We start from the raw sequence: 17,728 nt of genomic DNA on the forward strand, positions 1-17,728 counted from the left end.
GAGAATATGTAATAGATTTATAATTAGGGGGAAATATAATTTTTAAAAATAATTTGGAATAAAAAATACATTTGATCAATAAATTTAAATTATTTGGTGGTGAAATAAGTCGGAGTTTTTGGTTGATAAAACAAATTTGGCCAGAAAACCATATTTGTTAATGTGGTGCTAGCGTCGGATATTGAATTTTTTTTTTATTTTTCGAGATTGATAATTTGGAAGAAGATGGTATATGAAATAGTAAGTATTACTTGATTAAATTTATTTATTTATCTTCAGAAAGAATATTAGAAACTAAAAATAGAGATTAAATATTTTAGATAAATTCAAGTGGGGAATGGAGTACAAGGGTATGGTGCTCTTTTAAGGTTCGTCTTATCTATTGTTATTATTTAGGTGGTCAATTACTGCTTCAATTTCCTTTTGTTTATGTATTTAATGTGTGTTTTTTTGTGTTTTTTTCAGGGTATCTCGTTTCTGTTGATTTGTATATGAACTTGCCAGTATATATTTAAATTAAATATTATGATGTGTTCTTGTTCCCATACAATAATTATATTTTCATCCTCTTGTTTTAGTTTATATATATATATACATATAATTAATTAATTTCTTAATACATTGAGGAGTACTTTCTTTGTAGCTAGGAAACACTGAGGAGTACATTGAAGGATAGTTTAGTCGAAATTTGAGAGAAATTTTAATTCGGTAAATTCCACGTTAATTATTCCTTTTGTCCAGTGGTTATTAAGTTTTGCTATTACATATGACTACCCAACTGAGGTAGGAAATCGTAAGTTCAAGGTCAACTTAGTGGATTTGTCACTCGAAGAGTTGGAGATGATTCTCAAAATGGATTGGTTGACCATTAATCATGTTCTTATTGATTGTGGTCAGCATAAGGTGATTTTCCTAGTCTTAGAGGAAGTGGGGATGGTATCATCTGAAGAAGTTTTGAAGGATGTCTTGTTCGTAGGTTCCAATTCATTGTGAGTTGAGAGATGAGTTGAATAGTTTGGAACATGGCAGATTGGTTCGAAAATGTAGTGAATGACCAATTGAATCGCTTTGTTTTGGATAAACAAGAATGGTGTTGTGAAGTGTGGATGTTGACATACCTTAATAGAGATAGTTGGTTTAGGCACTAATGGCCTTTATGTTAGGTTTATTGAAGAGGGGGTTCACCAGGGAGATATAAACACTAATAACATTGGAGCCTAAGTATATAAAAGATTGACACCACTCTCTACTCAAAATCTTAAGGTTATGGGTTAATGGGTCTTTCACCTTTATATATCGCTCTACTTTCTCATTTCTATGCAACGTGGGACTTAGACTCATACTTGGATTCTCAACACTTTGTTCGATAGGTGGGGTTAGAGATGACAACAGGTCGGGTCGAGTACGAATAATACATACCCACAACCCGACTCGCAACCCGACCCGCAAAATGAAAACTCCACCTACAACCCAGCTATTACCCGCGCGTGTACTCGTTTCAAAAGAAATTGCGGGTACCCGCAAATATTAAAAAATATATATTTTATACATTTTAAAAATAAAATTTAAATAAAATTACAAATATATATATATATATATATATATATATATTTTAATATAAATAAAATATAAACTAAAATTTAATTTTAATTAAATTTAATGTAATAAAATATAATTAAATTGATTTTAAATTAAATTAAATTAAATTAAATATAAATTAAATTATTACTTTCATTTTTTATGGGTAATGGGTATCAAGGGGATTAGATAGTATAATACTCGCACCCAACTTGTTTATAAGCGAATATTAAAATATCTGTTACTCGCAACTCATGTGTAGTAAATACTCGTTATTAACAACTATCCATTGCGGATTTCAGCCGCGAGTATCTGTGGATGCGAATTTTTTTGTCATTCTAGGTGGGGTAGAACTAATTGAATGATTTTTATTCTGGTTAAGAGAATGGTGAGAGGTATTGTATGGGTTGTTACAGTCTTATTGTGTATTGATGATTGTTTAATGTGATGGTGTGAAAGAGACTTAACAATTATGATATAAATGTTATATTAGTAATTTAGTCTCTAATATGTTAGTTCATCCTTCCACTTTTTGTGACTTCTACATGTGATGATTGTATAATTAATATTGTTATATGAGAGCATATGATATTGTAAATAATTATGTGATCTTTAAAGTGGCGAGGACCGTGGATTTTATTTCTTAAGGATATTTTGAACACAGTTGAATTTTATTTAATTGTTTAACTATCTAATGTTTTATTACGAATGTAAACAATTGTGTCGAGTTTTCTTTTAAGGGAATTTAAATTTTTTTATTATTATTGGCGAGTTTTTATTTTTAATTTATTTGTTAATTATACGTTTAAAATTATTCGGTTGGAACATCTGAATTGAAATGTTACGAGGCTCAAAATTAATCTATGTTGAAATCTTATAATGTTTTCTTAAATCCAATCCGAACTTATGATTGATGATTGAGTTTGAACTACTTTCACAACACTTATTAAAAAAACACTTTTGTATTTTTATTAGAATCTAGAATGAAAAACTAAGTCCATACTGTGAGCGAAGCCTTTAAATCTAGAAGTCTATAACAGATTGGTAAAAGAATTTAAAAAATCTACATTAAAAATATTGTCCTATATTATAGGATTTAATTTAATTTATACTCCTATAATAACTAAATAATAATTCATCATATTTTATTTATTATAAAAATTTTAAAATTAAATAATTAATAAATATTTTTATCTCTTGATTGTGGTCAACAGAAAGTGGTTTTCCTAGTCTTAGAGGAAGTCGGAATGGTATTGTCTTAGGAAATTTTGAAGGATGCTTTGCCTATGGGATTCCAACTCATGATGAGTTGAGAGTTGAGTTGAACAACTTGGAGCATGATAGATTCGTCTGAAGCTGCGGTGAACGATCACTTTAATGACTTTGTTTCTTATGTTGACATACGTTAATAGAGATAGTTGATTTAGACATTAGTGGCCTTTGCTCGATAAGTGGGGTTAGGAATGACAATGGATCAGACACAGATAATGCATACCCGCAATTTGATTCGCAAAATGAAAACTCCACCTGCAACTTAGTCGTTACCTGCGTGTGTACTCATTTCCAAAAAAACCCGTGGGTACCCACAAATATTAAAAATTATATATTTTATACATTTTAAAAATAAAATTTAAATTAAATTACAAAAAAAAATATAAAATTTAATATAAATAAAATAAAATATAAACTAAAATTTAATTTTAATTAAATTTGATGCAATAAAATATAATTAAATTTATTTTAAATTAAATTAAATATAAATTAAATTATTATTTGTATCTTTGCGAATAATGGGTACCTCGCGGGTCAAATAGTATAATACCCACACTAATTTGTTTATAAGCGAGTATTAAAATACTTGTTATCCGCATGTCTAGTAAATACTCGTGGATATCAACTATCTGTCGCAGATTTTATCCACGAGTATATGTGGACACGAATTAATTTGTCATCCCTAGGTGAAATAGAACTAATTGAATGATTTTTATTCTGGTTAAGAGAATCTCTTAGGGGTATTGTATGGATTGTTATAGTCTTATTGTGCATCAATAATTGTTTAATGTGATGAAATTATGAAAGAGACTTAACAATTGTGATATAAATGTTATATTAATATAGTGTTTATTATGTTAGTTTACCATTTTATCTTTTTTTGTCTTCATTTGGGATAGTTCTGTTAATGCTTAAAGCGGTAAGGATATTAGAAAATATATGAATTTTATTTCTTATGGATATTTTGAACACAATTGAATTTTATTTAATTATCTAATGTTTTATTACGAATGTAAACAATTGTGTCGAGTTGTTATTTAAGGGAGTTTAAAGAATTTTTATTATTATCAGCGAGTTTATTTTTTTTAATTTATTTGTTAATTATACGTTTAAAATTATTCGGTTGGAACATCCTGAAATGATGGATGTTACCAGGCTCAAAATTAATCTATGTTAAAATTTTAATGTTTTTTAATTCCAATCCAAACTTGTGATAAATTAGTGAATTCGAACTATTTTCACAACCCCAATTAATAAAATACTTTTTTATTTTTATTAGAATCTAGAATGCAAAACTAAGTCCATATTACAGTGAGCGAAGTCTTTTTTATTTAAAAACCTTTATCCTTTAAATATAGAAGTCTATAACAGATGGGTAAATTTTTTTAAAAAATCCACATTAAAAATATTCTCCTATATTAGGATCTAATTTAATTTATACTCCTATCATAATTAAATAATTATTCATCATATTTTATTTCTTATAAAAATTTTTAAATTAAATAATTAATAAATAATTTTATCTCTTATCATAATCTTTTACATAAAATAAACTTTTTAAAATAATTAATAAATCATTTCATCTCTTATATTATTATTTTTAAATAATTTTTTTAATTAAATAATTAATAAACTACTTTGGATATATATTCTTTTAATTGTTATAATTTTGTAACATGCATTTTTCTAATATTATTTTACAAAATTATATATATTTTTAAAATTTTCTCAATATCATTGTTTTTTTCAGTACCGTATATCTCAATATATTTTTTAAATACAGATATGTTTTACTCTGTCAGTAATTAATTTATTTTAAGAAGAAGTGACTCAAAATACGCTTAAAAAATTGCTTTTATAAAACTAAAATAAAAAATAATACACAAAAATAAATAAATTAAAATATAAAAAAGTGATAATAAAAAAATTAAATGAACTGTGAATTAGCAACTAGTTGAAGTAACTTAATTGAGTTATTTCTAAATTTAAATACTTACTAAATATTTAAATCATTTGTCTGAAGGCTTAGACCAAAGAATTACCAACTGTGAATTACCAACTGTTAAGGACTTCTAACTTTTAAATCATATGTCTCAAGGCTTAGACCAAAGAAGGTATAATTAAAAGCTTATATCAAAGAATTTGAAAACTTTATTGATTATGATAAACTTTCATGATAAATTTGCAAATAAACTATCTTCAGTAGCTTGTGTTCCTATTGGAAAATTGAGAACAATTGCAGGTTCACATCAAATAACAAAAAAATACAAAATTGAAACCTGCCTCTAAACACTAATCCTAAGCTGGATGATCAACAAATTCTTCTTGATTTCTATATCTCTTGACATTTTGGTGAACTATCAGTCTTTTAAGGAGTTTAAAAAATCTATGCCGAACTCAGTCCTCCATTCTTATGCTTGAAAAATCAATGTGTGCACAATCGTCAAATTCGTCTAACACTGTCGTACTTGTCTTGTCCGTGTCCTTCATACTTATTTTGTTTGTATCTGTCTTGTGTGTTTCATCATTATCCGTCACAACAGGAGAAAATTCACTATTGCCTTCTTTACAGAAGGTTTGCTTTACATGATCAACCATATCTCTCTTGGTTGTAACCACATCAATGACTTTCTCATTACATTTTGCAACAGGAGAAATCTCAGGTACGAACACACTAGGAAATGAATGAATTATGGGATGTGTTGTCGAAACTGAATCAGTTGAAATTTGCGATTCCTTAAGTGTAGGGTTTGCTGCCAACGATTGAGTTAATGTAGAAGAGAATCCAAAATCTGTTTTGTTATTAGAAGGTAGCAACATGTTTGTACCTAAAAATGAGGACAAAGTAAACATATAATTTCTCACATATGAAAACATACTAGTATACATTATACAAACGCAAACAATCATACATTGGACTTGTTTCTTCTTGCCAGGTTGTCTTCCTCGACGCTTCTTAGCAACTACAGACCCATCTACTGTCGAAATATCTTTTCTCTTCTTGTCAAACTCTCTAATCATAGGTGATGAAAAGTTTACATTGGCCATGGGTTTAGCTGGCAAAGACAGTGTATTTTGCACAGGAAAAACTGTAGTAGTAGAAGCAACTAGCAAAAAGATGAAAAAAAGTTGAATAGGTCAAAACATGAAAAGAACTCAAAGATTAAAAACCATATTTTAATTCATTAACAACAGAAGATCTGTGCATCTACCTGGAGGAGTTTTGATAGAATTTTCCATCGGAGGAACAATTACAGAATTTGTGATCATGGCTGTGACATTCGACATGGCTGATCTTGCATTGAAACTATCCAAAGCATTCTGAAGGTCTTGCAACAATTTTTGGATTCTAATTTTCTCTCGCATCACCATGACGTTTTCTTCCTCCAACAGTTTATTTTGTCTCTTCATCAATATATATTGGTTTAACATTTCCTCCAAACTCAACAAATTCTAAAACATCAAGAAAACAAAATTGATCAAGAAAACAAAAGTGACGAGAAAGTGATAATAAATATATGTGCCTTATACACCTTTTACATAAAGATTCAAATTTTTTTATTAATTATTATGAATTTTTCACAAACGCAACAACATTTTCTGTGAGTCTTGGAGAATCTTTATAGCGTTTTTTTTTACAAATTGGTTTATTCCTATTTAAAAAATTTGAATTTATTAAATTTATTTGAAAAATGTTTTCTTGAAAAAAATGTTGCCGATAAATATGATTTCCCATTAAAGAAAAAACATGAAATAAATTTGTGAAATGTGGAAAGAAAAAAAGGAAAAAATAAAGAAAAAGTAAAATGAAAAACCGTGTTTGGTGGCAGATTGAGAAAGAGAGGCGAAACTTGGTTACGAAAGATGGCTCTGGTTTGATAGAATTGGTTGCGGCACAAATATTGATCGACAATGAAGGCAACAAGCGCCGGAGAAACGTTATCCGTTTGCGATGCCATTGAGAATCACACCTTTGCACGCTTTAACAATATCAAATATTAGACTTTTGGAGGAGAAAGAAAGAAAATTATGAGGTAGACTGAGAGAGACTACTTTTTATACTTTAAGGAAGAAGCCAAATATTAAACTTTAACATTATTATCTCTTAATTAATTTTTATTTCTTTATTATCTTTTCTCTTTATTATTTCCAATAAAAACTTTTCCAAGCTCTCGTTAGTATTTCGCGGCTTTGCTAATCAACTTAGGCATCTCTAATAACATTTTCTCTCTTACAATAATACGAGTTATACACGATCATCACAACAAACACAAACAATAAGGGTGAAATACCAGAATAATCATCCAACAAAATGATATAATAACAATGGTTAGTCAACAAAATGACATAACAATAACGATTAGTCAAAATAAAAGTTTTATTCTTTCTTTCAGCTACTCCATTAGACTCAAGTGAATATAGTGGGGTTACTTCATGGATGATATCTTTTTTAACACAAAAGTCATTAAACAATACATATTCACCACCTCTATTTGATCTAATCCTCTTAATTTTCTTATTTATAATTGATTTTCTACTTCTACTTTATAGGTTAGAAACACATCAAAAACTTCATCTTTATGTTTGATTAAATACATTTTAGTGTATCTAGAATACTCATCTATATAAAAGTTACAAAATAATTTTTATCTCTTCTAAACATGATTTGCTTTAAATCAATTAGATAAATATGAATTAACCCTAATAATTCAGTTTGATGATCTATAGAATAACATGTTTTCTTAATTATTTTAGATTCTATACCTATATCACGTTTACACGTGAGCGCAAAGGACTTACCTTGAGTCGTGTTTCATGAAAACGGCTACAAATGAACTGTGTCGGGGTACGCTCACGACACGTATAGGGTGATGAACAGATATGTTTGTTGATTTTAGAACAGGGAGATTTTGGAGTCAGATATGATGACTCCACAGGAAAGGGAGAAGAGGGCTGAGGAGGTGGAAGAGCATCTTATCGTATCTGATACCACAAATAAGCACTTTTGTTAGTGTGATCGATGGTGAGTCACTTATAGCAAACTAACCGAATAATAGACTAAGAGATAAACTTATGATTTACTGCAACTGCGGTCTTGGATTTCAGTATAGATACAAGCAGGTTGATCTCTCAGAAACTTCGGAAGGAGTTAAGGCAGCAAATTCCAGATTTTATCTTTCTGAGCCTTGCGGCATCAATGCCAGAATGAACGGTGGTTAGCGGTAAGACTATGATCGTCATCTGCTTATCAACGGCTTAATATACCAAAATCATGTTACGAAATTTAATAAAATCATGTTTCAACAATCTCCCTCAATTTAAATTTAACTTCGTTATACCAGTTTAACTATAAAGATCTAATTGTAATGAGTCTTCATATTTAAATATCCAATTGAAACGAAAAAAAAGTAACTTTTTTTTAGAAAATCCAACATAAATAAAATATATCTCATTGAGTATGTTAATTTTTCTTGGACGAAATTTCTTGTCAATAAATATAAATTTTTAATACAGAGAAAATAAATATTCATGTATGTGATTCTTTTATATATACTGGTATTCTTAAATATTTTCAATTTTGAATATATTATATTCTTACACATAAAACACAAAAATGTTAATTAAATTTATACAATTATTGTTTTCATTATTCAAATTAAATTCAATAAAGTAAAGTTGATTTTATTTGTGATAATTATATTACATTTGAACACATCTATTGTGGTTGAGTTACAAAGGCTTACTAGCTATCCACCTGCTGAACATGGCGTAACCTTCATCGGGCTTGTACTCAGGAGCTGTGTGTCCTGAACCCTATAAGCAGAATAAATATTAATATATTTTATTTTTAAGATAACAAAGAAACACAATCTTGATAAACAAAATATAGTTCCATTAATTCTATTTAAATTTCATCAAGTAATATAAGGAAAGAACAGTTAAAATATCTAAATGGGATGCTGATATCTTACCTTCACAGTTGCAAATGTCATTTGATTAGAGTATCTTCTTGTGTATCTGCGTGGAAGCCAAATTATTCACAAATATAAGACAGATCATTGTAAAGATCGATCTGCTATTTAGTTTTGCATGTAAAATCAGTAAATATTTATCATATATGAATTAAAGCTAATGTTTGATTCTCACCCTGCAACTTGGTTTTCTAGAAGCCATGGCCTCCAATCTTCTACAATGGAGTAGTTCAGAGCTCTGATCCATGCTTGAGTCGACATGAAAGGAACAACTGCATCATGATCCCCACTGCCAACAAAACACCAAACATCCTTCACAATCTTCAAACACAAAAACATATGCAAACTAACTTTTCAAAACAAAACATATATAACTCTTCACCTATATATTAAAGAACGATATCCTTTCGCACTGAGATTTATATGAAAGGCGAAGCTACTAGAGATCTCATGCTCAAAATCACTAGTCCAACAACGTTCCCATTTACCCTTTGTTCCCTGCCACCAACATACAAAAACTTACCAACATTATTTATATATTTTAGCCTTTGATTTTTCAATTATTTCTAGTACTACTTATGGAAAAATATTTACAAGTAATTTATATTATCATAAAATAGTAATTATTTAGGAATATAAAAAAATATACGTTATGCATTAAAAAGTTATAAATTATTTGTTTTCAAAAATAGTTTTGGGATAGATGATACAAAATGTATTTTAAAAACTCACTGAAAATTAATTTGTAAAACAATTTATATTATAGAGTCAAATAACCTATATATATATACATAAAAATAAAATGTCAAACCTCTCGAATGTGCAGCGATTTGCGAACACTCTCATCGTTGGCCCATTGAGTGGCAAGGAAAAAACCATATATCTACAACAATGTAAAATGGCGAAATCAAATTGAAACCATGGTGGACAAAAAGTTTTGAGAGTGCATTTAAGGTACGCAAGAACTACTTGGCATCTTGTGTCTAACTCTGTGAGACCAGAATTAAGAGAGGACTCAAACTTTTGAGTCAGAGATCTAATCCATGGACCTTCATGTTTCTTAGTAGAATCAGCTTTGCAATAGCGATCCAAAATGTTGAATGTATTGATTCCTGAAAGGCACTGAACATAAGAAACAATATTTATTATTGTGGTGAATAAACTCATCAGGTATAAAAAAACAGAACACAGAATTAGGATGGTCATTACTTGCCTCGTCATAGTAGTTGAGATCTCTTAAACACAATTCATTTCTAAAATCTACATATATGTATTCTCCTTTACAATTTCTCTTCAGTGACTGTCCATACATGAGGTAAGAATATGTCATTTGAACAAGTTAGTTTTGCATAAGTAGCATACTATTTTCGAATAATCAGCATACACTTTTAAACAATCAACGTATAATTTATGAATAAGCAACTTGATTTTATCAGTTATGAATTAGTCATTATATAGATTTTTGAAATAATATAAAGATCTACCACGATATCTCTGAAAATAGCATATCATGTATAACTGATGTTTTGTAATAACAAATTATTCCTATCATTTATGACTAATTAATATCATTCTCTTAATTTTTTTTAAAAGTAAATGTACATGAATGGTTGATTAGACTGTGCTTATCAATATAAAAAGGATGTCTAAATATTTTCAAACACAATTTAAGTCAACACTTCAGCTTGGTGAGTTAAGAGAATAAGAGAGTTTGTGGGTTGAATTCCACTTAGCATGATATTAACAATAAAAAAAAAGTCAACACTTCAGCAGTTGGGACAAACTTTACTCAAAATTACAATGCAAGTAGCATCCTTAAACAGAAGAAAAACACTTCCATTACCTCATAGAGTTCATCAGAAATAAGTCCCATTCCATGAGCAAATGGGATTTGGTCATTTTTTTCTTTTCTTGTTGTTATTGGGTTCCCTAACAGATATCCCTGAAAATATCTTAAGATCAATTTAGACTTCGGAGTGGTAACTGAAAAGCTATTGCTTGAATGACTTGGGGTTTTGAAAATTGAACTGTTATTAAAAACTCATTCTCTGGAATTTTATTTTGTTTGTAGTAAATGTAGACAACCAACCTCTTTCTTGTGACAAAACTTGATTCACCTCTTGTTGATGTTTTCATACGATAAAGAATACAATGCAATTTATAAACTCAAATTTCATAAACGATATACTCAAAACCGACAAAAATAAGTAACTCGTTAACTACCTAAACTCCAAGGGATAATACATTCACTACGGCTAATTGTCCATAACTGTTAATATATTTAAGTTTATAACAAACCCAACAGTAAAAGCACATACAGAGAAACTGATGGCAAACCTGGAGATTTATTGGTGGTTGAAGACCAATTTCATTTCCTGTTAATCAAAGAAATCGAAGAATAATTGCAAGATTTATTATATATGTGCATGCATGATAAGCCTTTTATATGTTAGTTAAATGTAAAGTGAGATTTCGTTTGCATAACAATCTAGTACAATGGCAACAGAAAGAAGAAATAAAGAAGAACGCAGAAGACGACATTAAAACTATAGCGAAAAACTCACAAGATATAAGAAATTAGTAGAAAATATTAAAATATCAAGAAACCTTATAGTCAAACTAAGCCATTTTAAATTTCATACCCTTTGAAATTTCTTGAACAATGGAAGGGCCAGGTATGCCAGAATATGAATCAGCTCCCATGTAAAAGTCATTTGAAAGAAATTCGGGGTGATCAATCAGCCACTACAAAGATTACCATATATACGAAGATTGCAGTTTAATAAAAGAGTGATCAAAATTACTTGTTTTCAAAATGCTTAGGAAAGGGGAATCTAGTGATGAAACAAGCAAAACTCACGAAACATGATGAGAGTGACATTATAACATGCACAGTGAATGTACCTTCCTAAGAAATTGATGAGTATGATGAACTAACTTCCAGTCACTTCTATTAGCAGTGAGATTTTTTGCATACGAGAAGCCAGTTCCTAAAGGCAAATCTACAAAAATAATGCTACATACCTGTCAAAAGAAAACACAACAAAGAATTAGCAGCATGCCATAACCTATTAAAATCAAGGATTAACAAGACCGTTCACAACTATGATTATTAATTTGTGGTTTAATTAAATTTTAATTTGACAGTAAAATTGGATATATTTAATTAAGGACGATATATTTAATTAAGTTCCTATTACTAAGTAATAAAAAATTTTACTATTTTTCAGCTTAGTCTTTATCAAGTCATCTTATTATCAAGTCATCTTACTCATTTCTCTTCACTAATTAATAAAAGTAAATTTTTTAATTAATATAAAATGATATTACAATTAATTTAAAACAAAAATTGACTTATATTTATTTTTTCAAAAATAATAAAAATTACTTATGACTTCCAAAAATAACAATGTCATTTTATATTAACTATTAAACTTCACATTTATTAATATAGATTATATATAAGCAAAAAGAATGAAATAATCAATTAATTACTGAAAATTTTAAACAACAAAAAATCAGTTGAAAATAAACTTAATAAACTAAATTTTTTAATACCTACTCGTTTGAAAATATTCAAATCTACAAGTAAATTAAACCTTAATAAACCATAATTGTATGAAAATGAAATTAACTATGGGATGAAATCAAGGTCAAATGAGGAAGCATTATGAAATTTCTACCTTCGTCCAGGACTGTGGCCTCAAGACCAAATTTGGCACGTTCCCATCGTACTTCTCTGTCTTGAATGCCAACGGACCTACACTACACATCCAATTGATTTAATATTTTGGTGAAGTTAATATTTGAATGCATTCATTGTCATAATTTTGAACTATCTGAAATGGAAATAAAGGTTAATTAGGTAAAATAAATGCATTATAATATAGCAGTGATCGTCCCTTCAATTTCAATCCAACTCCAGTGTTTGTTATCAAAGAAATTAACTCAGAAAGTTTTCATCTCAGAATTACCTATTTGAAAAGCAAGACCAGAAAACGAAGAGCAACCAGGACCTCCAGTTAGCCAAAGCATAAGAGGATCTTTTGCAGGGTCATTCTCTGACTTGATAAAGTAGTAAAACACTTGCATATCATCTTTTTCTCCCAATCCTATATACCTGTTCTTGCTTTATGTCTATCAAACCCAAATTCATTGAATCGTTGAAAATACGGTTCAAATCAGAAAAGGGAAAGTGCTGTTGCTTACCCTGTTTCCAGTTCAAATGGAAGAGGCCCTTCAAAACCGGGAAGCTCTTCTACCTTCGAACCAATCTGAGATGATAAGCTTACGAAAAGTGGAAGAACAATCAGAAAAATAATGTTAAAATTGAAACAGATAACAGAAATCGTGTTCATCTTGGAAACTGTAGGTGATAACTTTAGGAAGCTGAAAAATGTTTGAATATATAAATTATTTTCGTACAAGTTATCTAATAAATCTGAAATCAATAGAATATGGGATTCCCAAAAATCCAAATTGACAAAAACGACGTACCTAATTGTTATTGCTTTGTTGTTGGAAGAAAGTCGTTATCTTTTATTTTTTTCGAGAGGCATCGGTTTTTCTATCAGGGAAACGATTTGATTATTAAATTATAGGCTTAATTACAATTTTGTTCCGAATTTGATTGGTCGATTCAATTTTGTTTATTTTTTTTTTAATTTAGTTTTCTTATTATAATCTTTATTGATCTTGTGTAGGAATTTGAGTAAATGACTTGTACTTTCATGATTTGCATAAGTAAAGAGAACAAAGCATACAAGCAAAGAAGTAATTTTTGGTACATGGAATAAATGTTTTAAGCGTTGGTAATTTGTTTAGGCATATTGCGTGTTTAAAACATTTTGACATATGTCAACTCATTGATAGAAACATCATTTAGGAACAAAAGTGTTTAATATATGATCTTTAGATGATATAACACGTTAAGCACTTATTTTATAAAATTGTTTGTAAGTTTCATTCATGGTTTAACGAACTTTTCCTAAATGACTCTTTTCTTTAAACTCTTATTCGATCAACACTATTTAGATGTAAAAATTGAAGCTTCGGTGTTTGTTAATGGTACACTTAGAAGTTTCCTTTTTGTTAAAATAGAATGACTTAGTTTTTCCCACCAAAAGGGAGGGGTGTGAATTGGTGAAATGTAAAAATATAAGCTTTCAAAATCTATTTCACAAAATAAGATGCTTTTACACTTTTATTGAATCGCAAGTTAAAAGATATGCAATGCAGCAGTAAACTTAATCGAATATACTGATAGCTTAATCGACTTAATAAAAGAGTGTATGGATCAAAAAATTCAAACGCTGATTTTTATACTGGTTCGGCCAACCTGCCTACTTCCAATGTCCTTCCAACCACAAGAACCAAATGCACTATAAAGATCAAGGTTTTTACAACAAGGTTTTTAGAGAGACCTCACGTCAAAAGTGTAAAACACCTCTCTAACCTTCTAATCTAAATATAGGTAACAAACAAACAAGACCAGCAACAAGAACACCCTATTCTGTTGCTTATCCTTTTTAGGTACCCTCAAAGTCAAGAACATCGTTCTTCTTCCTGCAAACAACACAGGGAATTCAAGCCAATCTTCAAATATTGCAAATCCTGATTACGCAGAATACACCCAGTTGTGCAGATTGATCAGACATTCAAATCAGCAAGCCTTGCTTCTCAAGAAACCTCAAATCGTTGATCACCACAGTTAATCTTGGTTCTTTGAGCTTTTCCTTTCTCTGCAAGATCACAAAATTTTTTGTAAAAGATATGAAAGTGTCAAATGCACAAAAGTTCTTACATAATTCAAATCAACGTCAATTTATAGTAATACACACATCAGACGCATTTTAATCGATTTAGCTACTAATGTAGTCGAATACATCTTGCAATTATAACAGACTAACATCAGTCAGGCTCATTAATTGAATGCACATTTAATACAGTCGACTTACAATAAATGTTTGGTCAATATATTTAAAAATATGACCGTTAAGACAATTATGTCAAGCATTCTATGAGTTTTCAAAATAACAACCAACTTAGTCGAATACAAATTGCATGCAATCGATTAAGAAAAATCACTTAGCAAATTTTTGAAAACTTTTCTCTTCAAAATAACTCACAACACACTTGATAAAAGTTTGTGCAAACACAGGAATTTTAATCGATTCATCCTATAATGTAATCGACTTAAAACTGTTGTTTTGCTACACATTAAAGTTCAACCAAATCAACCAAAGTGCTTGTGGTTTTCCATTTCCAAAAACTTATGTCATGCATACACATATAAAATCACATATTAAACCCAGTGATATACAATGAACAACACAGTCATGTTCACAAATATGCTTATACAGATTTATCACAGTAAACAAAAGCATATAACATGTAAGCATAGAACATGTAACACAAAATACTCATGTGTTATTAATTATGTGTTGTCATCATAAAAAACACAGATATCACTGAGATTGTGGATTCAGTTAAACCAGTGCTTCCCCTATCAACAATCTCAACACTTTTGTTAAAAGTTTGTTGTTAAACATTGTCTCAAGATGATATATGCTAAAAATGTTGTTTTCACAAAACATTACTTAATAGACAATTTATTTTGATAAAACGCTTATTTCATTTAACATTGTTTGTTAAACTTCAAATTAGGAAATGTTGGACGGTCTCGTTTCTTTAGACGATCTTGTCTTAACATTTTGTACGTGTCACATGTCAATTGGTGTAGTTCTTAAATTTTATTTTTTTATTTATTTTTTAAAAAACAAAAGTTGTCATATGTTAGATCATGGTTGTGCCACGTGACAATGATAGTGTCATGTGCATTGTTACTATCACATGAGAGAGTGTTTGTTTTTAATTTATTGTTCATATTTATAATTTTGATTCAATTTAGACTTCTTTTTTTAGTATAGCAATTTGGTCTCTCTCTAATTTAAGATGAAATTAATAATTAATCTTAATTACAAATTATATATACATGTTAAAATATTTTTTGATTATATATAATATCACTCCACCTAAATATTGAGTGTCGAGTGGAGATAGAGATTTGAGTGTCAGTCTTCCTATTGTGCGAGGACTCAAGAGGGTTGGATGTCCTACCCAATGGTTTTGGCTTATGCTGAGTATAGTGCATCAGTGCGTGTAGTATCGGTGTTTTTACTCGTTAGTACTTGAGAAATTGGTGAGATAGGTCTGAACTTGCAATGGAAGATAACTCAAATCGTTTGTTATTGTGAACAGGTTGTGACGACAAAGTGCAAGGAAACGACATTGATTTATGAATGGTTGGATGTGATGTTACATCAGTGATGAAATATGACTCCATGGTTATTTTATTATGTGATTAATATGAATATATTATGTTATATGTTGTTATTTTTCTGGTTACTCACCCTTGCAAATTTATGGTTGTGGTTTCCACCTGCAATGATCCTACTTGTATGGGAGTAAATGGTGTTCTTGATAAGACCGGTTCGAAATAGCTGATGAGAGCTGGGAAGTTTAAGTTTGGGGTTTATTATTATTTTGTTACATTGCTTTAAAGTTTCTAGACTTGGTTTTTTTTATGTAAAAGTGACGTTTCAAGACTTTTACTTTTTTATGGACAACATTTATAATTGTGGTTTTTGCTACCGCGATATAATTAATAAAGTTTTTAAATAAAGAAAAGAATGTTTTACGAATTGTGATGAGAAAAAAAAATTATACTCGTGACATTCCGTCAGGGGTGTTACACAGATGACTTGAAGGGAAACATTCCCAGAATGTTCTTCTTCTCTCACAACGTCTTTTTCTTTGGTGGAGTGAATATCAAGAAATAAAGTATATAAATTGAAGTACTTTATCGTACTACATTAAATGTTTTGAACATTGATAAGCATTATACAATGTAACATGTTCAACACATTTTATCATTTGTCATTTCATTCATAAATGCATTGTTTGGTAAGACATACAACATGTATAATCATGAGATAGTATCAACATAAGATGCTTTTTCAAGGGCTATAGTGTTTAATGATCGTTCATCATACTATGTTTTCCTTGAGATAACATTGTATTGAATAAAAACTTCTTTTAGCCTTAGTGTTATACAAGAGATAAACCTTTATTTTCATGAGATGCTAGCTTATTTTGCTCATATAGTCTATTAGATGATTTTAAAAAGGGATACTTTCTTTGAGATGTTGCTTATAATTTTCTAATTCATTTAGACAACTTGATCTAGAATACGTTATCTATAAACTTAGCTTCAAACGTTATAAAGTATTTCTTCTTTAGACGTTATTGCTTTAAACTATTTTTCATACAGAACAATATTTCGTTTAATGTTTTTTGTTAAACTTCAAAATCTGAGTTGCTAGACAGTTTATTCTCTAGAAAATCTTGTGTTAACATGTGTAAGATGAGGTGCATTCCTAAAGTAAATAACATGTTAACGTCAATGCAAAAGGTGCACATATGTAGACATCATTTAGGTTTTATTCACTTGAATGGATTTGGGGAGAGTGATTGAGGGGATTTGAGAGGATTTGAAGGTAAATTTTTTTTGTTTATTTGAATGAATTTGGAGGTAAATGAGAGTGGATTTGGAAGTAAATTTTTTTAATCTGTCACGTCAATCAAATCCTACACTAATTCTTACAAACTTTACTTCCAAATTCACTCTCACTTACCTCCAAATCCACTTAAATAAACAACAAAAGAATTTACTTTCAAATCTTCTCAAATCCCCTCAATCAATCTCTCCCAAATCTATTCAAGTGAACAAGACCTTAAATATTTACTTAGAATGAGATGTAACACCTCGATTTTCGAGATATCATGATGTAATATCTATGATTTGAATGGCAATAAAGAGGTGCCAACCATTAAGCATCTAAGTT

The 17,728-nt window shown here is 29.4% G+C and overlaps 2 protein-coding genes across 8 annotated transcripts; both read right to left on the bottom strand.

Annotated features, from left to right (window-relative positions):
• Positions 1-5,000: 5,000 nt before the first annotated feature.
• Positions 5,001-8,212, bottom strand: LOC148190815 (uncharacterized). Its single transcript, XM_088102594.1, has 4 exons — positions 7,651-8,212; positions 6,063-6,303; positions 5,763-5,957; positions 5,001-5,678 (listed from the first exon to the last, which is right to left on the bottom strand). Exons 2-4 carry the CDS (start codon positions 6,280-6,282, stop codon positions 5,248-5,250), a joined length of 846 nt encoding a protein of 281 aa, XP_087958720.1. The 5' UTR covers positions 6,283-6,303; positions 7,651-8,212; the 3' UTR covers positions 5,001-5,247.
• A 189-nt stretch (positions 8,213-8,401) lies between these two features.
• Positions 8,402-13,377, bottom strand: LOC124845667 (serine carboxypeptidase-like 11). Of its 7 annotated transcripts, XM_088101793.1 has the most exons (15): positions 13,320-13,377; positions 13,032-13,109; positions 12,797-12,942; positions 12,506-12,582; positions 11,727-11,846; positions 11,465-11,567; positions 11,160-11,197; positions 10,666-10,764; positions 10,036-10,122; positions 9,792-9,944; positions 9,634-9,705; positions 9,205-9,320; positions 8,998-9,111; positions 8,823-8,868; positions 8,402-8,664 (listed from the first exon to the last, which is right to left on the bottom strand). In XM_088101793.1, exons 3-15 carry the CDS (start codon positions 12,912-12,914, stop codon positions 8,581-8,583), a joined length of 1,227 nt encoding a protein of 408 aa, XP_087957919.1. In that variant the 5' UTR covers positions 12,915-12,942; positions 13,032-13,109; positions 13,320-13,377; the 3' UTR covers positions 8,402-8,580. The 7 variants fall into 7 exon arrangements, with proteins under 7 accessions (XP_087957919.1, XP_087957916.1, XP_087957915.1 ...); XM_088101790.1 differs by lacking the exon at positions 13,320-13,377 and having other exon boundaries at positions 8,402-8,657; positions 13,032-13,279; XM_088101789.1 differs by lacking the exon at positions 13,320-13,377 and having other exon boundaries at positions 13,032-13,274.
• Between the last annotated feature and the right edge of the window lie 4,351 nt (positions 13,378-17,728).

The sequence above is a fragment of the Vigna umbellata genome, chromosome 11, assembly GCF_029865625.1.
Source record: "Vigna umbellata cultivar VRB3 chromosome 11, Vumbellata_1.0, whole genome shotgun sequence".
NCBI classification, from domain to species: Eukaryota; Viridiplantae; Streptophyta; class Magnoliopsida; order Fabales; family Fabaceae; genus Vigna; species Vigna umbellata.

Excerpts from the sequence above, each read along its gene's own strand:
- LOC148190815 (XM_088102594.1), bottom strand. The coding sequence starts at position 6,282 with ATGTTAAACCAATATATATTGATGAAGAGACAAAATAAACTGTTGGAG. Across the intron at positions 5,958-6,062 it reads TTCTATCAAAACTCCTCCAG|TTGCTTCTACTACTACAGTT; the intron begins GTAGATGCACAG and ends TCTTTTTGCTAG. Across the intron at positions 5,679-5,762 it reads CAAGAAGAAACAAGTCCAAT|GTACAAACATGTTGCTACCT; the intron begins GTATGATTGTTT and ends CCTCATTTTTAG.
- LOC124845667 (XM_088101789.1), bottom strand. The coding sequence starts at position 13,180 with ATGAACACGATTTCTGTTATCTGTTTCAATTTTAACATTATTTTTCTG. Across the intron at positions 11,847-12,505 it reads GGCCACAGTCCTGGACGAAG|GTATGTAGCATTATTTTTGT; the intron begins GTAGAAATTTCA and ends TTCTTTTGACAG. Across the intron at positions 11,198-11,464 it reads TGTTCAAGAAATTTCAAAGG|GAAATGAAATTGGTCTTCAA; the intron begins GTATGAAATTTA and ends TTTGATTAACAG.